Source organism: Eublepharis macularius, chromosome 4 (genome assembly GCF_028583425.1).
Source record: "Eublepharis macularius isolate TG4126 chromosome 4, MPM_Emac_v1.0, whole genome shotgun sequence".
NCBI classification, from domain to species: domain Eukaryota; kingdom Metazoa; phylum Chordata; class Lepidosauria; order Squamata; family Eublepharidae; genus Eublepharis; species Eublepharis macularius.
In genome coordinates, this window is record NC_072793.1 from 120,280,408 (window position 1) to 120,306,016 (window position 25,609).

Here is a 25,609-nt window from a genome sequence, read left to right on the forward strand (position 1 = left end):
TTCAACTTATGCACATTATCTTATTTTTCTTGTTTGCCAAATTGCCATGAGCATGCTTAGTTTGCTCAGTTCTTGAAAGTCTTTTGGCTGTTGTCTGCTCATTTCAAAAGCTGGTTGCATAAGTTCAAAACACTAAACGCTTTCCTTGACATCTTCTTCCAGTTTAACTAAAGATATGACTGGGAAGGATGACAATTACAGAGGCCCTGCCGTGCGAGCTCTTTGCCAGATCACTGATGTAAGTGTCAACTACTTACATACTGCTCGGTGTTCCTCTCTGTATGTCTCTCTCCCCCACCCCTCCCCACGAAACTTCGCCTTTCCCATCTCTGTAATGCATCTCTTTTGGGGTATTTTTGAGGGAGGGGTTCTGATTTCTTCCATTGTCTTCCACCTTGCTTGGTTCTTCGTTCTGCTCGTCACCCCTTCCTTGAAGTCCCTGCCACCTTTTTTTCTGCCTTCTCTCAAAAGGAGCTGCTTTGTCTTCTCCACAGAGCAGCATGCTGCAGGCCATTGAGCGCTACATGAAGCAGGCGATTGTTGACAAGGTGCCCAGTGTGTCCAGTTCTGCCCTTGTGTCCTCTTTGGTAAGTTGATGCTTATGGAGTCCTTGTAGTAAACAGTGGAAACGTGATGGAAAGTGCGTGGATCATTGCCCACTGTCAGCTGAGGAAAGTGAATTCTGGAATCCTGAGTAGAAGCTTGGTGGGCCATTCTGTTTTGGGTAGTAGTACTAATAGCATCATTCTGATGCTTTATGCCTTTTTTCAAATGGCATTAAAGACATCACCTGCTTATGATTTGCGTTCAAATGATGAATGGAGAGAGAAAGAACATAGAATGGCTTTGATTCAACACAAGACAGAGAGCCTAAAGTTTGTTCTAGATCTTCCTAGGCTGCTATCCCTCCTATGTTGGAATTACTCTCTCTCTATAATTACATAGTGCCCATTCCTGATGCACTTCCTTGATTTCTTTCCTTACAGCACCTTCTGAAGACCAGTTTTGATGTGGTCAAACGCTGGGTGAACGAGGCTCAGGAGGCTGCTTCAAGTGATAATATCATGGTCCAAGTAAGAAACTTAAAACCACTCCACACCCTATTGAGATAGATTGGGTTTCAGTTGTGACTTTCTGGGCTCCTTTGTTGGAGGGGGTGGAGAACAACGTTGGCTGTGTTATGCCTTTGGTTATATCATGCTTCCTTCCCCCCTTTCTTTGCTTACCTCTTCAGTATCATGCACTCGGTTTGCTCTATCATGTGCGCAAGAATGACCGCTTGGCTGTCAACAAGATGCTTAACAAGTTCATGCGGCAAGGCCTGAAATCACCGTTTGCCTATTGCATGATGATTCGAGTAGCCAGCAAACTGCTTGAGGAAGAAGCTGGAGGGTAAGGGCCTTGTCATATCTCATAAAATTACCCCTCATGTCTTATCCTGTACTACGTATTGGAAGTGTATCCTGTGATCTCTGGCCAACAATGATCGTTTGTTGCTTGCTTTGTTATCTAAACACTTTCCAAACTTCTTATGCGGCACATGGAGGAAAGTGAGCAAAGAAGGTACAGCTATGAGGCTTGTTAGCTTCCCTATTGTCATGAAATGGATTGTTCTTTGATATTCAACCTAGCCATATTTGAGAAAAAAACAGCAAGTAAGACTCACGTGTCCAAATTTTCCCTGCTTGCCTCCTGTAGAGGAGTATTTAAACACATGAAGCAGCCTTATACCAAGCCAGGTCATTCTTCCATCTAGCTTGGTGTTGTCTCCTCTGCCTGGCAGTGACTCTCCTGGATCTCAGGCAGGGTTTCCAGATACTTCCTACCCAGGATTCTTTAACTGTGGATGCCAGAGATTGAACTTGGGATCTTTTGTATGCAGGACACATGTTGAGCTACAGCTCCTCCCAAAGACTTAGGTCATTCTGTAAAATTTGTTCTCCCATGTGCCTTTGCCTTATTGCATCTTATGAAGAAGACAGTATAAAATCTGTTCTCTGCTCTTGATGGCCTTGAACCCATTAATACCTTATCTCCTCTCCCAATTTCTCAGGGCCTGGGATGCCACTGGTAGAATTTCTGAATCACTTTACAATACTTTTTAGTGGAATAAATTAATTCCTTGACTTGTCTTTCCACGTATTGAAGCACACATGTGTAAATCAGTCATCATTGTCTTTTTTGACTGTCTTAGCCGTGACAGCCCACTGTTTGATTTCATCGAGAACTGCTTGAGGAACAAGCATGAGATGGTGGTGTATGAAGCTGCATCTGCCATTGTTAATCTCCCCACCTGCACAGCCAAAGAGCTAGCACCTGCTGTGTCCGGTAATTCCTTTGCTTTCTGATCATTTAATGGGTGCAAAGAGGAGAGGCTTGCTGGTTGAATTTTTGTGTGTGTTGCTTTGGCTTGCTAATGCCATAGGGCAAGGCTAATCTGGCTGTCAGTAGACGTCGGTTCCCTGCTGAGTTCAGTGTAGGGCTGCCAAGCCTTTCAGCCTTGTTGCGGGGTCTATACTGTGGAGTGGCATTCAGGCATTTCAGCACTGGGAAGATGTGATAAGAACACTCCTGCCTAACAGCTGCAATAAAAAAAATGGCACTGAAAGGGGAAAAAATATATCTACTGTAAGTAGGGGGGGGGAAGGTGCTTAAGCTAGAGGGTGAACAAGAAATTGCACCAAACCTGTCAGTTTACAAAATAAAAAATAATAAAAACAAAACTTTAAAAAATTCTAGTTAAAATCCAGAATTAGAAAAGCCCCACTCTAGCATAAAAACATAGATGATAAAAACAGACCACAGACAGCTTAAAATGTTTTCCAGGTTAAAAAATCAACTACTTAATTAAAAGTCTGGGTGAACAGAAAAGTTTTGGCTTGGCTCTTAGAAGAAAGCAACATAGGTAGCTTGATAAGCCTTAGAGGGAATGGTATTCCACAAGCAAGGTGCCAAAACTGAAAAGGCCCTGTTTCTTGTTGCCACTGGCCTCACCTCCTCCAAAGTTGGTGACGCACAGAGCACGGCTTGTGAGGCAGACTTTGACTGGCAGGCTGGACAATATACTAGGAAGTAGTCCTTCAAGTACTCTGGCCCCAAGCTATTTAGAGCTTTCAAGGTAAGAACCAGCACTTTGAATTATGCCCCCAAACAAATGGGTAGCCAAAGCAGATCTTTCAGCACAGGGATGATATGATCCCTGTATCTTGCCATCGATAATACTGCATTTTGGAAGACCTGTGACGTTTCTGGACTATTCTCAAAGGCAGCCCCATATAAAGCACTTTACAGTAACCTAACCTTGATTTAATCAGAGCGTGGATCACCGTGGCTGGGTCATGCTTTTAGAGGAACAATAGTAGCTGACATATCAGCCATAGCTGATAAAAGGCACTACATGCCACAGAGGGCTAGATGTGTGCACCCCCCACCTCCAAAAATTAAGTTCAATATGGATCCGGGTATCAGGAATACAATGAATATACGGTATCTCTGATATCTGGGTCAGATTCTATAATCTGGTTCAGTAAAATTAGATTTTTTTCTCTGGCCATTATTCCTCATGGAAAAAACTGAGGGGAGGCATTTTTCAAGCAAATTCCACCAAATTTTCAGAGAACCTAATCCTTTCTATCCACTGAAGACCCTGCAAATTTGAGGAAGATTGGACCCTGGGGTACAGATCTATGGGCCACTGAATGAGGTGCCCCCAAGCCACTTCATTGTTTCCTATGGGGTAAAACATTCCAGGACTTTGCAGGCAAAGGGAACTTAAGCAAAGGCCAAAAGCCAGTCCCACTCCCTATGCAAGCTGAACCAACAAAGCCAAACCAAAGCAAGGGAACCAATGTCAAATCAGAGAATCCCACCAAAACTAAAATGAAATATGAGATTACTTTTCTAATTGAAGTTCATGTGGCATCACCAAACCTCTTGCCATCCTACAAAATGTAAATGCAGCTGGGTGGGAGGGGGCGAAAGGATGCTGCTGGGGGGGGGGTAAAGCTCACGGGGGCAAACCATGAAGTTTAAAAGGTGGCTGGTGGCTTGAAGGGCTCTTTTGGAGTGTTAGGATGGAGGCAGGAATCCATGGCCCTTGTGGAGAAAAGCAGGCGGCAGAGGTGGAGCAGCAGTGAGAGGGCAGCGGTGTGAGCTGCAAAGAAGTGGTGGCTCTAAGCACTGAGGCAAGCTCCACAACAGGACAGCGGCATGAGGCTGGCGAGGGACAGAAGGCAGCAGGCAGAGAGGCTGGGACAGGAGCAGCCAGGAGCATGGGGAGCTGCTACACATGAGGGCAACAGACTGAAGAAGATGGTCTTGCCTCTTCCCCCCCTCCCCCCGCCGCCATGCCTGGAAAGAAAACAAGGAGATGGGGCTCAGAGCAGTCAGCCAACCAGTGTTTGCGGGATACAACTGAATGAACTTCCATCCAGCCAATCAGAATCTGGCCTCCCAATCTGATTTGATCCAGAGGATTTTGCCATGTTAGTCTGCAGTCGCAAAATAGAAAAAAGTAGTGTCCTTTAACACTAATCAACTTTATTGTAGCATAAACTTTCGAGAACCACAGTTACATCTGATGGAGAGAACTGTGGTTCTCGAAAGCTTATGCTACAATTAAGTTGGTTAGTCTTAAAGGTGCTACTGGACTCTCTTCTAATCTGATTTGAGATTCTCTTGTTTGACTCCAGTTTAGCCAGATTGTGCTGAGTAGGCATATATCTGTTTTTTTAATCAGTATATTGATATTGAATTGCACACCTCTATAGAGGACATCAGGGTCTCCAGCTGTAGTCAAGGATCCTGCAGCACCCCCAAGCTAGAAATGTTTTCTTCAGGGGGAGTGCAGCCCCCTCCAGGACATGCTGACGCCTCAGTTCTTGAGCAGCTTCTTCATTGGCCAGCAGTACTGCAGAATTGTCTGGATTGAGCTTCAATTTATTGGCCCTCCTCCATTCCATTACTGTCTCCATGCACCTGCTCAGGAGTTCCACAGCTCAGCTGTTATAGGAGAAGCCGAGCAGGGTGTCATCCACAGATTGGTGGCACTTCACTCCAAATCCCCAAATGATTGCTCCCAGTGGTTTCATGTAGATGTTAAGCAGCATGGGGGAAAGATGGAACCTTGTGGAACCCCATAGCATAAATGCCGTGGGGCCAAGCAGTAGTCCCTCGGCATCACCTTCTGGAATCAGCCAGGAGCAGAACCACCAAAGCACAGTGCCCCCTGCTCCCAACTAAATCAGCCTCCCCAGAAGCATACCATGGTCAATGGTACTGAACACCACAGAGACTTCCAGGAGAATCAACAGGGATACACTCTCCTATCATGCTCCCAGAGAAGATAATCTGTCAGGGTGACTAAGGTTGTTTCTGTTCCAAAGTAGCTAATATATATCCAGTGAATATCCAGGTAATATCCAGTGGACAGTTAAGGTCACAGGAGAATGTCATGCATAGACTATTGCTTATTTTTATCTTGCCCTTCTTCCAAGGAGCTCAGGGCAGCATACACAGTCCCTCTAATTTATCCTCACAACAACCTAGATTAGGTTGTGAGACAAGATGACTGATCTAAGGTCACTGGGTAAACTTCAAGGCAAGAACAGTTCTAGTCCAACACTACAACTGCTACATGACACTGGCTGTCTAGACTAGTAACCTCTCCATGTTCTTTGAATAGAGAAACCTTCCCTCATTCACGTTCTCATTTTCCACTTTCTCCACATGGAGACTGTGAGAGTAAATCTGAATCATCGCAAAGTAGCCTATTGTGTCTGTGTCACTAACAAAATTGTCATCCCTTGCAGTGTTGCAGTTGTTCTGCAGTTCTCCCAAAGCAGCACTTCGCTATGCAGCAGTTCGGACCCTCAACAAGGTAAAGAGAATCAGGAGCTCTGCGGCCAATGCATTTGCCTATGTAGATGGAGATTCATTTTAGTCAGTGCTCAATGGAGCTTTGCCTTGTATGCCAAGGCTTATTTCTGGAGTAGGTACTTTTTTTAAAAAAGGAAGAACCACTGGAAATAATATTGATTCTTTTGTGGCATCCTCCTTCCCCTATTCCAACATAACTGGAAGGGTGCGGGGAGGCTTCTGGGTTAAAGAAGGCTTACAGCAACCGGATTTGTCTCTTTGCTTACAAAATAAGAGCAAAATGTGTCAGTGTAGGTAACATGTAAGAGCTGTGGTACATGTATTGATGTGCAGGCGTAAGAGTGACCTAGATGTCTTGCCTGCATGGAGTGAACTCTGCTTCCTCTCTGCCAGGTCGCTATGAAGCACCCTTCTGCTGTGACTGCCTGTAACCTGGACTTGGAGAACCTCGTGACTGACTCCAACCGCAGCATTGCCACCCTAGCAATCACGACCCTGTTGAAAACTGGCAGCGAGAGCAGCATTGACCGACTCATGAAGCAGATCTCCTCCTTCATGTCTGAAATCTCAGATGAGTTCAAGGCATGGATAACATTTCCTTTTAATATAGGTCTTTTTTCCACTTTGTGTTGTGAAGGGGAACTAATATGATGTTTGTTTACATTCTGAAATGTGTCTAGGTCGTTGTGGTGCAGGCTATCAATGCCCTGTGTCAGAAGTATCCACGCAAGCATTCAGTCCTCATGAACTTCCTCTTCACAATGCTCCGTGAAGAAGTAAGCATAGCAAATCTGTCTCATCATTTTTTAGCTAATGAGGCAAGATTTGTTTCACAGCTCAGATTGGAAGATTGTGGGATAGAAATGATGGATCTAATGATACTGTACTTGGAGCCAGACTAAACAATGTGTTTAAAGTCTGATCTGTGTTCTCTCCCCGGACCCACCTCACTTTCTCTGCAGTCACGGAGCAGATGCCAAGAACATCATTTTTAAACCCTGTGTGGGCCCAATGTAGTTTGGGACCATGGGGTGGCGGGTGTGGGTTCTGGAAGGGGAGTTATTTGCCCCATACTCCATGCACAGCTCCAAAATGAGGCAAGTAACTTCTCGCCCCATGGCCATTTTGCTTAGGAAAACAGTGCAGAGGAGAAGGCAGGACCACCACCCCCCACTGCTGTCCTGATCTGAATTAAGCCCCACAGACTTTAAAAAGGGCATTTTCCATACCTAATGTGTGCCTGTGGAGACAGGGATCATTCAAAAACAGTTTGTATAGTTTTGGCCCTTGGGATATGTCTGGAAGGATAGAGTTCCCTCATTTCCCTTGTGTAGTTTGTTTAATCCTTTAAATGTATACACACTCAGATATTTGATGAAAAAGATATTATTTTCCCATATTCTATTTTGGGAGTTTCAGAAACCATGATGTCTTTCAACGGGGCAGTCACTGAAATGTTAATGTGCATCCCTGTGGCTTAGCGGTAGAACATGAGCTTGGCATGCAGAAGGTTCCCAGTTGATCCCTGCCCCCTCCAGTGAAAAGGATCAGGTGGTAGGTGAGGTGACCAATTTTTGTCTCAGATCCTGAAGAGCTGTTGTCAGTCAGAGGAAAAAGTAAGGACCTTGAAAGACTGTAGTATAAGGCAGCATTCTGTGCTGATGTTTATCACACCTCTTTGCCTTCTATTTGACGTGTATTTTTGATACAGATTCTGTGATCACAGTCCAAAAGAGTCCAGTAGCACCTTTAAGACTAACCAACTTTATTGTAGCATAAGCTTTCAAGAATCACAGTTCTTTTCATCAGATTCAAGTGATTGCAGTGGATCTCTCAGTTCTACTGTTTAGTAGAGGAATGGGGCTTGGAGCAGAAGAGGGCCAGATGTACAGTGCTTAGACTCCTGGAGGCTGTAAGGAGACTATGCTTTCCACTAAACTGTCTCCAAACTTCGCTAGTTTCTATCCTCACTCATAAGAATTAGAGTAAAAATGAAAATTATCATTATATTTATATACGTTTCCTTTTCAGATAGAAAAGGTTGACTAAGGAAAGAACTATGAAATACAAATAAAGCAAGCCAGTGGAAGAATTTTTTAAAAAACTGACAGCTTCAATTCTCATGATTCCCAAGCTCTTTGCTAAGCAATGCAGACAGTATCTTAGTGTGCTGCTGCCCCTTTTGCTTTGAAATTCTGCTGAAGATCAATGATTGAGTAGTTTGGATGTTGTAGGCAGTTACAGTTTGGCATATTCAGTTTCCTTATTGACTTGCCTACTTGATTGCTAGGGCGGTTTTGAGTACAAACGGGCCATCGTTGAATGCATCATCAGCATCATTGAGGAGAATTCTGAGAGCAAAGAGACTGGCCTCTCTCACCTGTGCGAGTTCATCGAGGACTGCGAGTTCACGGTCTTGGCTACCCGCATTCTCCACCTCCTGGGCCAGGAAGGGCCCAAGACCAACAATCCTTCAAAATATATTCGATTCATTTACAACAGAGTAGTGTTGGAGCACGAAGAGGTCAGGGCAGGTACGTGAACTAGAGAGATGTGTGCCCTTTGGAGTAATGGGACTTCTCTGGCTCAGAATCAAATTTAGAACACAGAAGCACATCACTTGAGTTAGAATTTTAAAATAGACACTTGTGTGCTTTCCTCTGAATGTTTTCCATGTAAAGAAGCACCACTAGCCAATGCTGGCATTCTCTGCCTAAGGCCAGGTTGCAAGGCCGAGTTCAGGTATCAATTTATCTAATTCTTACTGTGGCCAAATCTCTGAAGACTGGAGCCATGAATAGACAAGATAGACTTTTCTAGAAAGATGAAAAATGCCCCAAATTTGTAGAAAAACCTGACATAAAGATGGTGGGGGGAGTAAAAGCCCCCTGTAGCTTTAAGAAATTAATGCCCTCAGTGTCTGTTGCTAGGCAGTCACAACTGCACTGCTAATCTTAAAGTCTTGGTTTCTTTTGGTAAAAGGCAGGAGGTGAGGGCAGGGCTCTTTCCAGGACTGTTTCGGCCTTTGAGGACTCATCAGGGCCGGGACCACCAGCACTCGCTAGGCTATTTGCTAATATGCAATTTGCATGACTCGCCTGGGCCCAGCTGCTTGCTGTAGCTCAACCGCAGCAACCCCATGAAAGCCATTGTGGTGCCGTTTGTTAGTGTTTTAAACTCAAATCTGGGAGACCCAGGTTTGAATGCCCTCTCTGCCATGGAAGCTCACTGGGTAACCTTGGGACAGCTACACATTCTGAGCCTAACTTAGCTCACAAGGTGGTTGTAAGATTAAAATGGAGGAGAGGAGAATATCAGTTGCTTTGGTTCCCCATTGGAGAGAAAGGTGGGCTATAAATGAAGTAAATTAAAAATAAATATAACTGAAGATGAGGGGGCATATAAAAGGTTGGTGGGTTGGAAAAAGAGAAGAATGCAGGAAAAGGTGAGGATATGGGGGTTGCCTGGAAGAAGGAAAGAAGAAATAGTGTGGGGAGTGGGATGGAGGGAAAAGAGAGATCTCCTCTGCAAGTCCGTGCAGGTTCTCTTCCACGCAACTGGCCTGGGCCCAGCAGCTGGCATTGCACAACAGGGCCAAGGCTGCAGGGAGGGGGGAGGGAAAGCTGCCGGATGGGAAGGACAGAAGCAAGCAGAAAAGGGGGAGAGGCTATAGGGGCTTTCAGGGGAGGGAGCGAGGAAATAGTGGGGAGGGGTAAAATGAGATACCCCCAACAAATCCTTGCACGTCCTCCACTTGCCAGTATATATAATTCTCAGCATGGCCAAATCTATAAACTGTAGCCATGAACAGACACAACATATCTTTGTGTAAACCTGGGAAATGCCCCAGGTTTGCAGAAAAAAATTCTGAAATCTAAAAAAGACCTTAAAAAAACCCAACCTACCAAATAGAAGCAATGTCTGTAGTTTTAAGAAAGAAATACCCTCTGTGGCCATTGCTAGACAGCCATAACAGTATTGCCAGCCTTCAACTCTTGTTTTTTGTCAGTAAAAGGCAGGGAGAGAGGCAGGGTCCTTTCCAGAGCTATTTTGGCTTTTTAGGGAGAACTCTTAGGGCCAAGCCCCCCTACAGCCAATGATGACTTGATACTGCACGACTTGCATGACTAACTCAGGCCCAGTGCTTGCTGTTTCTCAACAGTAGCCATCACACAAAAGCCATGTGGTGTACTGGTTAGAGTTTTAGACTAGAATCTGGGACTAGAATCTGGGAGAACCAGGTTCGAATCCCACTCTGCCGTGGAAGCTCACTGTGTGATCTTGGGCCAGTTACACATTCCCATCAAACCTACCTCACAGGGTTGTTGCGGGAATAAAATGGAGAAGAATGATGTAAGCTTCTTTGGTTTCCCAAGGTTGAAGTATAGATGAAGTAAGTAAATATATATAGCAGAAGCTGGGGGGGGGCAGGTAAATGGCAGGTTGGTGCGTGGGAAGAAAGGAAGGAAGGAAAGGTGTAGATATGGGGGTTGCCAGGAGGAGAGAAAGAGGGAATAGTGTGGGAAAGGAAACGCAAAGGAAAGTGACATGTCTGCTGCAAGTCCTTAAGGGGACAGCATCATGCAACTGGGCCCAGCTTGGCCAGCACCACATAGCCCAGCCCATTGACTGGTACCATGCAACCCAGCCCGAATTTTCTCTGGGAGAGGCTGCCTGGGAGAGAAAAGGAGAGGGAGCTGAAGACAAGGTGTAAATATAGGTGGGTGGTCTGGTGGGTGGGAAGAAGAGAAGGAAGCAGGAAAAAGGGAGTGGCTATGGGGGCTTGCAGGAAAGGGAAGTGAGGGGAAAAGGAAAATGGCATGCCTCTCTTCTTGTGTGTCTCCCGCTTGTTTTAATATAATTCTGTTCTGAAGCTTTTAGGTGATTATGAGAACCTTTCTGTGGCTGTTTTCTGTGCTTGGCTTTTGAAAAGAAGAACCTCTAAGGATCTTCCTAGACTGTCCTTCCCAACTGAGCTTCCCCTTTTCTTTTTCTTCTATAGGTGCTGTGAGTGCTCTGGCCAAATTTGGGGCTCAGAATGAGGAGATGTTACCAAGCATCACAGTGTTGCTGAAGAGGTGAGCTGTGATTATAGCAGTTTATGTGCAGTGTTTTGGAACGTCAGTCAAAAACATTTGAGGCTGTGTCTATACGGCCCTACTGAATGCCTGATATGCAACAAGTGTGGCATAAGCCCATTATAATTATTCTTAGTAGTGTGTGGACTGGAGGATGACCAATGTAGATTGAAATTTTCTACCTATTTGGACTGTAGGGACTGGGTATGATGTAGTAACTAACTTTCTCCAAATAAACAATATACAGCCTTGCTATAGGTCTCCCTATCATGTACTCTGGCTTCCTTCTGACATGGAAAAGCTATCTGGTTCATCAGGGTCCTTTTGCATCTAGGACTGCTAGAGCCATGTCTTTGGACACTGGCTGCATTTGGCATAACAAGCTGTGATGTTGTGATTGGGCATGAACACAACTTATTGGCATGGTTAGGCATTCCTCCTACATCCTCCTCTTGCAAGCAGAGCTTGACTGAAAACTTCCCAGTCTGATCAAGTTTCAATTTTCCATGAAGTTTGAATGCAGACACCTGGGTGAATGAGTTATTTGACCAAGCTAGGTTTTCAGTCAAGCTCCACAAGTCACCAGTGCAGCATAGAGCCATGGCAATTGATTGCTTGTGTTCAATCGCAGTTTAATTATAGTTTATTGTGACATCTGAATGCAGCCACTACAGGCAGTATTGAAGCATAGGATTTCAGTTGGCTGAGTTTGAATATATAATCAACTTAAGGTATAAGAAAATGTATAAAGCAGTCTATTTCTAGAAATAATTGGCTCTTGCTTTGGAGATTCCAAAAACTACACTCTTTAGAAGAAGTAAAATGCAAAATTATTTTTAAAAAGTAAAAATATAAAAAATATAAAACTGTAAAGTAAAATTCTGAAATTAGTGAAAACTTAGTGGAAATAAAAGCTGTGCTGGACATTTAATGAATTCAAATTCTTTTGCATAGAATCATACTTGCAAAGCTTTGATACCCCATATGGATTACAGGGGACATTGTCAGGGACCTGAACATAAACAAAAAAATGTTAACATATAAAAAAAATGCTGTGCGACCAGATGAAGATCAGGGGCAGGAAGCACATTGATTTGGCAACTGATACTCACTTGTCACAAAAGAAATTGTGCTGATTCTTCATCTTTTCCCACTTATCTAAATAGCAAATTAGCAGGTGAACAAGGAAAGTATGATTTCCACATCCCAGTGTGGTGGTACGATCTCCAGAGAACCAGTGTGGTATAGTGGTTAGATTCGCATCTGGGAGACCCACTCTGTCATGGAAGCTTGTTGCGTGACCTTGGTCCAGTCACACACACTCAACCTAAGCTACCTCATGGGGTGGTTGTGTGGATAAAATGGAGGAGAGGAGAACAGTTTAAGCCACTTTGGGTCACCTTTGGGTACATAAGAGCATGTGAATTTAAATGCACTCTGATTTTGATTTCAGATGTGTGATGGATGATGACAATGAAGTCAGAGACAGGGCCACTTTCTACTTAAGTGTCCTGGAGCAGAAACAAAAAGCCCTCAATGCTGGCTACATCCTGAATGGTAACTTTGAAGTCCATATGGCTTTTAAAAAATAAAATTGTTTATTGCCTGACACACGCATACACACATGCATACATACCTGCCATCAGTGATTTAAAGCAGAGGAATCATTAGAAGCTTAAACACTAGGGGTTGTGAGAGGGACCTAGAGTACACACACCCCAGAATGAGATGGTAGGATTTTGAACTGACAAAATGGCTGTACCATTTCAAGCCATAGGTGGTAAAAGCCACATTTTTACATCATTCCTAAGGTTGCCAACAGCCTTTAAAAGAGAACGGTTCATAATAGACCAATATCGGAATTCCAGAAAAAGTGGAAAGATTTCTTTGGTTGCCTAGCTCAAAGCTAAGAAAAACTAAAAGTAGTTAATATGGAAATAGAGTAATCATAACAGAGAGACCTTAAAAATGTTGAGTATAAAATATGGAAGAGATGACTGATTTAAAACTATTGACATTAAAGTTTAGGTGTAAGCAATCGAGAGGGAGAAGAGAAATGTTATATAAGCTAGTTGTGTTGTCACATATTTTGAATATACTTTTCTGTTGTAGCTCAAATGTAGTGCTTTGTATTCTGTATAAGTTTCTATGCACTTTCTATTGTTATTTCTATTTCTTTTTTAGATAAAACTTTATTTAAAAAATAATAAAAGAGAGCTGCTGTAGGGCAGTGGTTAAATAGTTGAACTGTGAGTCTGCACTCTGGTTCAAATCCCACTACTTCCATGAGCTCAGTAGGTGGCCTTGGGTAAGCCACTCCTCTCAGCCCCAGCTGTATTGTGGAGATAATAATAACATTGACTTTGTTCACTGCTCTGAGTGGGGCACCAATCTGTCTAGAAGAGAGGTATATAAGCACAGTTGTTGTTATTAAACGAAGCTTAGCAAGAAGTTATTTACAAGGTGTTGTCATTTACCTCCACGCCATGAAAAGCTTCACACTCCCATTTCCACACATTAAGCCTCTTATTTAAAGGGACTGGGTATTTTTTCTCCAGGCACTCCTAAGCACCCCCTATGAAAAACTATCCACAGTTGTTTGTATAAAGATATATCAGAACAAAAGCTCTATCCTAGTGCTTAGCATGCTCTATGCTAGTGTTCCATTTACAGGGAATTATTAATGTTAGAGAACCTTGCAAAATATAACTCCTCACCTTCAGGCTGTTCTGCTAAATTAGACCTCTATTGCCTCATTCTTCTGCATGGGTAAAACAGGCTACAGGTCTCACAGCTGGTTAAAAATCAAATGTACTGTTTTTGCTTTCTGGGTGTATTTTATTTTTATTAGAATCTTTAAAAAAGAACTCTGAAATTGGCCAGGCTATAGTTGGAGAAGGTTGGCTTGTTTAGCTTGCCCTAGCCTAAGGGCTCACAGCAAGTTTTTTATAAATACAAACATTCTTCAAAATCATGTATGAGAGAGGATGCACAGGGGGGTAGGGGAGAGAAGCTGAAGAAAAGATGCAGTATCCATCTTCCTTGGATACTGGACTCTTTTATATTAGGAACTCAGAATTCTTATTTAGCTCATTTACTTTGTGAATCACCACAGACCGGTCTCTAGAAACATGGTATATACGGTATAGATTTTCTAAATCAATAAAAATTTGGCTCCTCCTCATGTAATACAACCATTAGCATTTTCCCCTTCAGCTCTCATGAAAGTGCATGCAGGCTGATTTCCCTTCATTCTTCGATTTAACTCATTACTTATATCTTAAAGTGGAACATTGTAGTTCTGCAAGAAGCAGGAACAATGACAATATGAAAGGCCTAAATGCCCCCCCCCCGCCCAACAGCTGGTACCCTTTGATTACAGTGCAGCAGTAGTGATTTAAATGTCTGCTGGTTCAGTTGGGGGCCAGAAGGCTTTGATAAGATACAGGCAGTTAATGCCATCTTATGAATGTTAGTCAGTAGAAATAGTTTAACATAGGCAGATCGGGGTTTGATCTTGATTTCCAGAATGGCTCCCCTTTATGTGACAGAGTGTTGTCTGATTAGGCCATATAATGATATATTGCCTCGCATCTGTCCTCCCTGTCTTTAGTCCTAATGGGAACAGATGTATGCCAGATGTTCGTACACTGCTGTAGAGAGGAGAGCCATTTCTATAGGCATCCTTGTGAGGGGTTTTTTTTTCTGAAATGGAAGTATTCATTGGCAATGAATTTCTGCTGAGTAGAGAGGTACCAGCATCTAGATAGAGATTCACAGTGGGTCGTTGTTTATGGCTTGATCTACAGCCCAGTGAAACTGTAGGGGGTTAAATTGGCTAAAATCCAAGTTTTTAAAGTACATTTGTAGATGGGAACATATGGAAGAGCAGATGTAGAGTGTTAATTGTGCTCTGATTTATAAGCTGGCGAAGAGCTGTTTCGTTTCCTGTAGATGGGATTATTTTTTGGTTTTGTCTCCATTTCTCTTCAGGACTGACCGTATCTATCCCTGGCCTAGAGAGGGCATTACATCAGTATACTCTGGAGCCCTCAGAGAAGCCTTTTGACCTGAAGTCTGTTCCTCTGGCAACCACCACCATCATTGAACAAAGAACAGGTAATTGTAGGACCATGAGAGAAAACTTTCTCAACAGTGTCCAGAATATTTCTTGGGGCTTTTCTCAGTCACTCTGCTCTCTCAAGATGCTCTAGCTAAGATTTCATACAACTTTTTCAGCTCCAACATCTGTGATACTACAAATTGCTTAATTTGATGTTGGTAGATGTTTGGGACAGTTTAGTCTGCCTGCCTGCCTGCCTGTTTTTCTAGTCTGACAGCACTGTGGTCTGATTAGAATTTTGGTAAAATAATCTTCTATTATGGTAATAAACCTACTGCTTGTTCCGTAACTGTCTCTTTATTTCCCTTTTCTAAGTATCTAACAACACGCAGTATTTTTCTTTCCCTTATATAGAAAATGTTCCTATCTCTGCAGTCAAGCAGCCAGAGAAAGTGGCAGCAACCCGACAGGAAATATTCCAAGGTATGATTTTCCCCTGTGTTTTGAAAGGTGATACAGAACTTAAATTGTCTAAGCACTAAAGTGGAGAGTTCATGTGCTCCTGATCTTAGTATTATCTCTTATGGAAGCAGCGCTCCGAGATTTCATAGAGGTCTTTCCCAGCCCTGCTGTTGAGGATTGAACATAGGACCTTCATTGTGTGCTCTCTCACTGAGCTATGGCTCCTCTCCCAAAGCAGGCTTAACTGTTGATGACTTTCTCTCTTTGCACGTGACTGAAGAAGATTATGCAGTCTTATTTCATTCTGACAATTAATGGAAATCCTATTGCTCTTTTATTGTATTTTAGAGCAACTTGCTGCCATCCCTGAATTCCGAGAACTCGGCCCATTGTTTAAGTCTTCTTCTGAGCCAGTAGCTCTTACAGAATTGGAGACAGAGTACGTGATTCACTGTACCAAGCACACATTCACCAACCACATGGTTTTCCAGGTGGGTATTGTACTGAAATAGCCAGTGATAATCGGTGGAAAAAGTCTGCAAGTGGGGAACTCAGTAGACATAAAGGAATGGTTCTGATTCCTGAAGATTCAGCCTCTGATTCCAACAAAGATCTAACATGAGGGTATTTGGCATGTTCTACAGCGAGTTATAAGAGCAAATGCAGGCACTCATTTAGTGCTACTTTGATAGTTCACTGGCTGGAGTAACTCATTTGCGACTATAGAAATTACACTTTCCAGAGGGATTGCGTAAGGATCATTCCTTAGCCTGACATGTTAAAACAATTACTACAGTATAACTCTATGAAAATGTGCTTATTTATTTATTGGGCAAATGTATATGCCCATTTTCTCCTGGAACACAGGACTCAAAGCCGATTACAAACTTTAAAATCATAAACTATATAAAAGTATAATCACTCAAAATCCTAAGACATCAAAACATCCATTGCTCACATCCATTATTACAAAACTGAAACTTGGGGGGAGGGGGGACTACTATACCAGCAAAAAACATCTATGGACACACACAGAAAGTTGGCTCAGGAAGCAAGTGCAGTTTGGCATCTTACTGAAATAACATTTGGAACAAGCTTTGTACCTTGGCAACTCAGGAACTGCACTTTTCTTCAGCACAGCCAGAATGCTTCCAAGGATCAGAGGCACCTCAGATTCCTGTAAAATCCTGTGTGTTGGAGATCTTCCTAAATGTGGATCTTAAGCAGTGAGTCCATAGAAGTACTGCTGGAAAGTACTCTTCGATCATCCAACCCTAGTTACGTTAAGTCTTGCAATCAAGTGACTCTTCTAACTCAGATTAAACCTGTCAGTATGTATATTCAGGAACAGATGGACTGAACATTGGTTGTGATGTACCTCTACTTTCCCTTACAGTTTGACTGCACAAACACCTTAAATGATCAGATCCTGGAAAATGTCACTGTGCAGATGGAGCCAACAGAAGGATATGAGGTTATTGGTTACATACCTGCAAAAAGCTTGCATTACAACCAACCTGGTACTTGCTACACATTGGTCATGTTGCCTGAAGAGGACCCAACAGCAGGTAACTTTTGTTCCCTTCTCTGTAAACCTACTTTCTCACAGTTCCGAGCCATATCCAAGCCCATTTTCATAGACACTAGAGTGGAAGTGTGCAGTTTTGATGCTGGAGAAACAAGACTGCTTCCAGCAAGCATGTTGCACAGAGAGGATGAGCTGCATGGGCTTACAGGGAGGCTGCCGCAGCCCAGTCTCCTCTTTTTCACAGACAATTGTGAGTTTTAGTACTGTACTATTGATATCTTCTGATGGTAGGTGAGTTCTATTTAGACTTTACATTATCACTTGCTCCCTGCCCTGTTTGTATATATTATGATAAATTCCAAATGGAAAATGTAGAGAAGAATGTTAAGACTTTTTTAAAAAAATTCCACATATAACATTAGATACTACAAGCATGGACCTTCACGAACTTGTAGGGGGCATCCCATTTTCCCCTCTCTCACTATTTCTTTCCCTCTGTTGCAGAGTATATCTCTTCAGCAAGGAGAGCATTTCTTTTAAAATAGGCACATGGAAACAAAAGAGTCTCTTTATCTATTTTAAAGCAATGCTGTTAACCACTAAACTACAGAACTGTATTAAAACGGCTGTTCTCTTCTTCATCCTCTTTCTTACAGGCTAACAGCCCCTCTGACTGAAAAGGTCAGAAGTGTATTTATTCCAGTTGTAAAATGAAAACCATATATCCCAGCCAAAAATCACCCATAATTGTCTGTTAACATTTTTATTTAAAATCAGTCTAATTAATCTTGAAATGTCACATATAGAAGAATCACAAAATAAAAAACACAGTTCCATATGTAAAAGATATTAGTAGCAGATTGAGCATACATGTAATATTCTATATATCTTAGATCTAAAAGATAAAATCCAATTTTAAGAATCTCACCAATGTACGTTCTGAAAAGTTAGTCTCACACAATTCAAGTCTTGAGAGATTCACAGGTCTTTGGGGGTGACTATCTAATATAGGCTCAATGACATGAAACCCACATTGCCATACTAAAATAACAACTGTGCTTATATACAGCTCTTCTAGACAAATTAGTGTCCCACTCAGAGTGGTGAACAAAGTCAGTATATTATAATCTCCATAATACAGTTGAGGATTAGACCAGTGGCTTACCCAAGGCCACCTACTGAGCTCATGGCAGTAGTGGGATTCAAACCAACAAAGTACTGATTCACAGCTCAGCCACTTAACTGCTGTGGCCTATTGCTTCCCTATGGTATGACTTGAGTTCCTTTCAGAACTTAAGACTTTTCTCATGCAAATAAATGTAAAAAACTTTGTTCTAATTGAGATCAAGCTGTACAGACTGGATTCTGGGCATCCGTTGTAACTTTTTCTAGGATGTACAGAAAAACATATCTGAAAAAAACATGTTTGCACATATAAAACTTAAAGCAATTGTTGTTTAATCAGTACCTTATTGTCAGGCAATATTCTGCAACATCTCTTCCTGACAGCCCCCATATCCTCAGCTTTTCCTGCTTCCTTCTTCCTATCCATCCACCTACTTACCTTTTATCTGCCCCTCCCATCTTCAGTTACATTTATTTATTTCCTTCATTTATATTCTGCCATTCTCCACAATGTGGTCCCAAAGCCACTTAGATCATTCTCTTTTCCTTCATTTTTTCCCTCACAACAACCCTCTGAAGTAGGTTAGCCTGAGTGTCACTTCCCAAGGTCACCCAGAAAGCGTCATAGCAGAGTAGGGAGTTGAACCTGTATCTCCCAGATCCAAGTCTGATACTCTACCCACTATACCACACTGGCTTTCATAGGGTAGCTTCTGTTGAACAGTAGCAAGCAGCTGAGCCTGGGTGAGTCATACAAGTCATGTGGTAGCAAGTTGCCTAGTAGTTGCTGCCTGGCCTAGCTCTGATGAGTTCTCCGTCAAAGGCCAAAACAACCTTGGAAAGGGCCCTGCCGCCTTTCCCTGCCCATTACTGTCAGAAACCAAGGTTTGAAGGCTAACAAAAGTGTTTTGGTTTCCTAGCAATGGCCACTGAGGGCATTTATTTCTCAAAGCTACAGGCGCTGTTTTTATCATTTTGGAGGGTTTTACACACACATCCATGTATTGTTGTTTTTGATTTCACATTTTTTACAAACCTAGAGCTTTTCTCAGGGTTGTTCATGGCTCCAATCTCTGGATTTAAGTATCCACAGATTTGGCCATTATATCTTGGTGGAGAATTGCAAATGTACTTTGTAAGTCCTTCTCATAGCGCGCAATAGCTATTTAATAAATGTATAGACTGGACCTTGGAGAAATGACAGAAATAAGAATAAGAGGCATTGTCATGATTTCGGTATATGTGTTGCACTCTTTGCAGTGGCCTGTACATTCAGTTGTATGATGAAATTCACCATCAAGGACTGTGACCCAAATACAGGTGAAGCTGATGATGAAGGCTATGAGGATGAGTATGTGGTAAGGTAGCTTTGGTTCCTTTCCTGTTCCTTTTCACTTAAAACATGGTTAGGTATGCTTAAAAGAGTACTTCAGGAGGTGAAATTAAGTGGATAGCTGAGGCTTGATCCAGCAAATATATCAGAAACTCTGTTTCTTCAAGGCCAAAGGATACGCTTGATTAGGTTCTGTGCTAACAAGCTGTTGAATCTCATTCTTTCCAGATGGCTGAATCTCAGGGCTGGAATGTCGTGTCAGCATTGCTCAAGCAGACTTGGCTTGTAACCAGCTGAATCTTGGCAGTCATGTACTTAGTAGCCATGACATCTCCCTTAGGGATAATTACTGTGGGCTTACCAAGTTATCCATACATTTAATGAATAAAAATGGCTTGGCTGCCCGTTACTTGTTTTAGTCTGGAGAGGAGTCTTCCAGCAACCTCTTCCCCACCCATTTCAAATACTGGTAACTTTTGATATCTCCTCAGTGAAGAAAACGGATGAACCAGCTTCTATACTCAGTGGGCTACTTTATACGTGTCAGTGATTGATTTCCTGTTAGCTTGGGCATCATGGAAATGTCTCCACTGAGTGTCAGTCTTGAAGGGATGTTTTTGGCACCTGTTTTTTGCATGGGGCTTTTTAACCTCCACCCCTGATGTTTCCAGACAAAGCTTTTGTATAGAATACCAGAACCTGTGAAGAAGCTGGTTGCAGGAGGGCTTCATGCCAGCAGCTTTTGCCATTTCACATGGGATTAAAAAAAACCTCTGGATGCATAATATAACTTGAACCTTGTACTGATTTATTGTCTGATTCTTTCTATCTTCCTTCCTGCTGAGTATGACTCTGGGTATTCAACTAAGAATTAAGTCTGCCACATGTGCTGTTCAAAAAGCTGTCATTAATAATTTGAAATTTAGGAATTTGTGCTGTAGGAGAAAGAAATCTATTTTCCCTCTAAAATCCAGTCAAGCAGCTGCATGTCACATTGCTGAAGTCGAATGGCATCTCATCCTGGCCTGGACTGGTACAAGCCCGTCTCCCACACACGTAGCACTATGTCTGTGTGGAACTGGAAAGGCCTAATTGTGCCATTCTTCCTCCTCAAAAAAGCATAAACAAAGGGAGGGGGGAGATGTAGAACACACTGTGCATATATGGTCTTTTGTTGTAAAGTGGATTGAGGCCAAGATATTTGAATGACCAACTCCTTCCATGTTGTCCAGCCCATCAGTTAAGATCTACCTCACAAGCCCTTCTTTCTATGTGCCTGCCTTCAGAGATGGGGCCAGTGACAACCAGGAATATTCAGCAGTGGCACCTCCCTTGTGGAGTGCCTTTCCACTTGAGGCTCATCTGGAGCCATTATTGCTTTCTTTCAGGTGCTAGACCAAAACATTCCCAGTCTCCCAGTTTTTTAATTAAGGGGTTGATCTTTTAATATTCTTTTAGACTGGAAACTCTTATTTTAAGCTGTCAGTAGTCTGCTTTTATGGTCTATGTTTTTATGCTGGGCTGGGTTTTTAATCCTACATTTTAATGTCCTGTTTTTATTTTTATTTTATGAGCTGCCTCAGTTAGGTTCTTGGAGAAGCCACATAACATTTTTCTTAATACATAATAAAGTACCTACACCTCACAGGTGGTATTGTGTGTATAGAAAAGGGGGAAAGTGCTCTGCATCTCTGTTGCATGGTTTGGAGTACCAACCCAATGCGGGTTGTACTTTGGTATACCCAGAACAACGTGGAAGTGATTCCCTAAAAACATTAAATTCTTCGTGAAGGAAATCATAATTTTGTACTTACATCATACATTTTTTTTATGTGACTGAAACGTTTTGTTTGTTTGGAGGGCATGTTCAGCTTTCTGGGATAAGAGAAGGCAAGGGGGAGGGGAGTGCTAATTTACTGAGTTTCCATTTATAACCTCCAGTGGTGCAGGGGCCAAGTAACTAACCATGGGGAGAAGAGAGATACTGAGAACAGTAAGGGTTAAAATCCTTGGCTGCACCAACCTTTGAGTTGGTGCATCTTTCATAAACATTGGCCACATTTTACAAACTATTTCCTCATACCAATGAAACTAGAAATGTGGTGTCCTCTGTGACAGACAGGAGTGGCTTCAGCTCCACCTCTCTTGAGAAACCAACAAATGACAGGGGGCAGAATACTGAACCAGGGACAATTGGACTCCATTGAAGAGAGTGAGCAAACCTGTTCTGTTACATTGAAACATTCCCTGTTTATTTATGAGTTTAAACTTTCCCAGTGTATTGAGTTTAAAACCGTTCACTCCTATGTTTCATCATTAAATAAAGTTTCTTTTTGTTTTGTTTACCCCTGGTTGGATTGAAGTTGATGGTTGAGGGAAAGTATCACACAGAGTCTTCAAATGCTCCGGTCATATTAAATGGGCCAGTTTGAAGTAAATGGTGGCAGTGTATATAGGGAAAATAACCTCTAAGTTCCCTTTCCCCAATAGCCCTGGGCAGTGGCTGGGAGGTATATACAGGGAATTGCCTGTCTGGTGAAGCTTCTGAAAGAAAAGAAAGGGGTCCCTGTGATTGATAATAACGTAATAACATTTGATTTATATACCACCCTTCAGGACAACTTAACTCAGAGTGGTTTACAAAGTATGTTATTATTATCCCCCCAACAATCACCCTGTGATGTGGGTGGGGCTGAGAGAGCTCCAGAGAGCTGTGACTGACCCAAGGTCACTCAGCTGACTTCCAAGTGGAGGAGTGAGGAATCAAACCTGGTTCTCCAGATTAGAGTTCCACTGCTCTTAACCACTACACCAAACTGGCTCTCTGCCTCCTAAATTGGAGGCTCTCTGCCTTGATTTGGGGCAAGGCTCTCTGCCTGCTAAATTGGAGGCTAGAAAGGTGGTGTGTAGTGACCAGTCCTTACCTGCCTGGGAAGTCCCAAACCTGTGAAGGGAGGTTGAGGGTAGGTGGCAGGGTGTGTGAAAAGGTCAGGTCTACCTTATCCTCCTTTTCAACTATATGAAAGCTCACATTCTCAAGATATTAAATTTCATATCTGAGATGAGACTGTATGGTTGCATGCTGAATATGTGGGTGCAAGAGTCTTGGGTGTGGAGGAAATAATACTTCCACAGACACACACACAAAAGGAGCTCTGAAGTTCTAATTTTTCATGTGTGGTGGTAGATGGTTTGTGAATATCTTCAGTATAGGCAACCTTCTTTATTCTGAGAATTGCCATTCAATTGATGTTTAATAGGTAGGATTGCCTGCTGTGGTTTGGGAAATTTGGGATGAAGCCTGGAGGGGGCAGATTTGGGAAGGTAAGGGACCTCAGTAGTGTATTATGCCATAGAGTCCATCTTCCAGAACAGACATTTTCTCCAGTGGAACTGATCTCTGTTACCTAGAGATCAGTTGTATTTCCAGGAGGTCTCAAGCAACCTACTGGAGGTTGGCAACTCTGTTAACAGGACAGGCTCTCTATATATCTGGTCTCCCTGCTGAGCTTTCTTGAGCTTAACAAACAGACGGTTAAAAAATAATACTCACCCAAATGATTGCTGTTTTGCTTTTTATCTTCATTTCCTTTGGGTGGTTCTTTGAATCTTCATCAAATCATGCATTGTAATTTTTGCATATTCGTATTTCAGGTGAGGAGTCTGCTAACTCCACAAGAGGGAGACTGTGTCATTCACAGATACTGCAGCAGGAAGGAGATATTAGAATAGCTGGGGGTTGTGGGTGTTTGGAAGAAGCAGTGAGAACATGCTTTCAAATGAATGTTTCAGTATTGGTAAAGCTTGGTTCAGAACAATATTATTTCAATCACATACCTTTATTGTATCAGCTGGAAGACATTGAGGTGACCATAGCTGACCACATTCAAAAGGTTCTAAAGCCAAATTTTGGAGCAGCTTGGGACGAAGTTGGTGATGAATTTGAAAAAGAAGAGACTTTCACGTTATCCACTGTTAAAACTCTGGAAGGTGAGAAAGCATATAGTTACTGCAGAACTTTTGATAATTTCCCTCCTTCCAAAAATGTTAGCACTGCCTTTTTTTTAAGCATAATCTCTTAATGATCCAGTTCTGTTCCTTGATCTGAACAGTCCTCAGTCCTATGAAGACAGTGTTGTTTAGTAGGGCACCTCTACTGCATTTCCGCTGCCTTATCTCAGATGAGATGAAAATTGGGTGGTTCTGAGTGTTATTTTGTCTGTGTGTGTGGTATAAATCTAGTTTGATACCTCAAAATTTGGATCCATAGAAGTGTTGTTCTAGAGCTACTCCCTTTTCCTGAAGTGAACCATGTTCTCCTGAAAGGATTATAAGTAGTAAAATTCCACAAATAAAATACAGATAGAGATGATCACAAAAAATGTAGAGACCTGGGAAATGACATTTGAAACCTGAAATGAAGAAACACCTTTATGACTTTTTCCCCTTAAAGAAGATAAATTAACTTCTTGAATAAATCGTAATGTTTGGTGTCATAAAAACACATGCTTAAATAGTTATCCATAACAACAACAACAACAACATTAGATTTATATACCACCCTTCAGGGTGACTTAACACACCACTCAGAGTGGTTTACAAAGTATGTCATTATTATCCCCACAACAAACACCCTGTGAGGTGGGTGGGGCTGAGAGAGCTCCAGAGAGCTGTGACTCGCCCAAGGTCACCCAGTTGGCTTCAAGTGGAGGAGTGGGGAATCAAACCCAGCTCTCCAGATTAGAGTCCCGTGCTCTTAACCACTTCACCAAACTGGCTCTGCCAAAAATCAGTAGCTTGCTGCTTCCACTAATTTGACAGCAGTTGCTTGTCTACACATTAGCTTTCTGTTTTCTGTCCTCTTTCCCCCCCCCTCCCATTTTTGACCTCCTCCACCATCAGCACAAGTGCATGAAATGACCTTACTAAGCATTTCCATGACGCGATTTTCTGTCTTTCAAATAATACCTGTAGAGCCTATCAGGAATTTACATTAATCCTGTCAAACAGGATTTGCTGACACACTGTTACAGATATCTTTTGTTAGTCCTGTATGCTTGCCTCCTAAGTCATCTTCATATATAATGGTATTTATGTTGGTTACTTTTTAAAATTTTTATGTATCCTGTATTGTTTGTATTACACTGATACCCAAAGTTCTCAGGAGATGTCACAAACTCACTGTACTTCATCTTCTGCAATCACGTGAATTATTCAATGAAGTTATGAAGAGAATATCCCTAAAAATAAAGTGAGCATCTATATGAATTTTCCCCCCCACAGAGGCAGTAGGCAATATAGTGAAATTCCTGGGGATGCAGCCTTGTGAGAGATCAGACAAAGTGCCTGAAAACAAGAATTCTCATGCACTCTACCTGGCAGGTAAGATATTGTTGCTTCAAATGTTAATATGTACTGTTGACTAAAAAAATCAGCCATATATTAACTAAGCACTTTAGGGCCTTTCCAGACACTAGATAAACAGCACAACAATCAATAATATGTCATGATTTTAGGGGAAGGGCCTCAGTAGTAGAGCATCTGCTTTGCATGCAGAAGGTCCCAGGTTCAATTCCTGGCATCTCCAGTTGAAAAGATCGGGCAGTAGGTGACGTCAAATGTCCTGAGATCCTGGAGAGCTGCTGCCAGTCTGAGTAGATAATACTAACCTCAGTGGACCAATGGTCCAGTTCAGTGCAAGGCAGCTTCATGCATTCAGACCTTAATGCATTCCCCTTAACAAGCATTTCTGTTGTTGGTAAATCAGTTTTCTTCAGCACAGAGGAAGTTGCTGGGAAATTGTGATCTTTGTCCCAGTTAGCATAGGGGTTCCTCCCCCTCCTGTAGGGAAGGTACGTGTGCTGGTTTTGCAGATTTCTGTTCAATGTGCCTAAAGCATTAAAGATAAATGCATAAAAAGATCCTGCCTTCTTTCCTCAGTTCAGTTTTGAACATGCTATGCAGTTGTCCACCCACACCTAAGCAGCTATCACCTACAATTAAAAAATTAAAATTAAAAAAGACCATCCTTACCCTTCATCAGTCCCTCCCACTGCACTGAGGTGGAGATATCTTTTCGCATGGCTAAAAGGAGAACAGTTTTTTCTCCTAGGAGAAAGAAAATGTCTAGAATAGCATCTTTA

The 25,609-nt window shown here is 42.3% G+C and overlaps 1 protein-coding gene across 2 annotated transcripts in view; it reads left to right on the plus strand.

Annotated features, from left to right (window-relative positions):
- Nucleotides 1–25,609, plus strand: part of COPG1 (COPI coat complex subunit gamma 1) — a 37,781-nt gene that overhangs the window by 11,128 nt on the left and 1,044 nt on the right. For both annotated transcript variants that reach the window (XM_054976824.1, XM_054976826.1), the window contains 18 exons: nucleotides 163–238; nucleotides 495–587; nucleotides 987–1,073; nucleotides 1,235–1,392; nucleotides 2,195–2,328; nucleotides 5,811–5,878; nucleotides 6,271–6,459; nucleotides 6,558–6,653; nucleotides 8,168–8,411; nucleotides 10,880–10,955; nucleotides 12,409–12,512; nucleotides 14,949–15,074; nucleotides 15,433–15,501; nucleotides 15,829–15,971; nucleotides 16,877–17,048; nucleotides 19,394–19,491; nucleotides 23,318–23,456; nucleotides 24,750–24,848. In XM_054976824.1, the coding sequence (XP_054832799.1) occupies nucleotides 163–238; nucleotides 495–587; nucleotides 987–1,073; nucleotides 1,235–1,392; nucleotides 2,195–2,328; nucleotides 5,811–5,878; nucleotides 6,271–6,459; nucleotides 6,558–6,653; nucleotides 8,168–8,411; nucleotides 10,880–10,955; nucleotides 12,409–12,512; nucleotides 14,949–15,074; nucleotides 15,433–15,501; nucleotides 15,829–15,971; nucleotides 16,877–17,048; nucleotides 19,394–19,491; nucleotides 23,318–23,456; nucleotides 24,750–24,848 (2,171 nt within the window). The remainder of the gene's footprint in view (nucleotides 1–162; nucleotides 239–494; nucleotides 588–986; nucleotides 1,074–1,234; nucleotides 1,393–2,194; nucleotides 2,329–5,810; nucleotides 5,879–6,270; nucleotides 6,460–6,557; nucleotides 6,654–8,167; nucleotides 8,412–10,879; nucleotides 10,956–12,408; nucleotides 12,513–14,948; nucleotides 15,075–15,432; nucleotides 15,502–15,828; nucleotides 15,972–16,876; nucleotides 17,049–19,393; nucleotides 19,492–23,317; nucleotides 23,457–24,749; nucleotides 24,849–25,609) is intronic.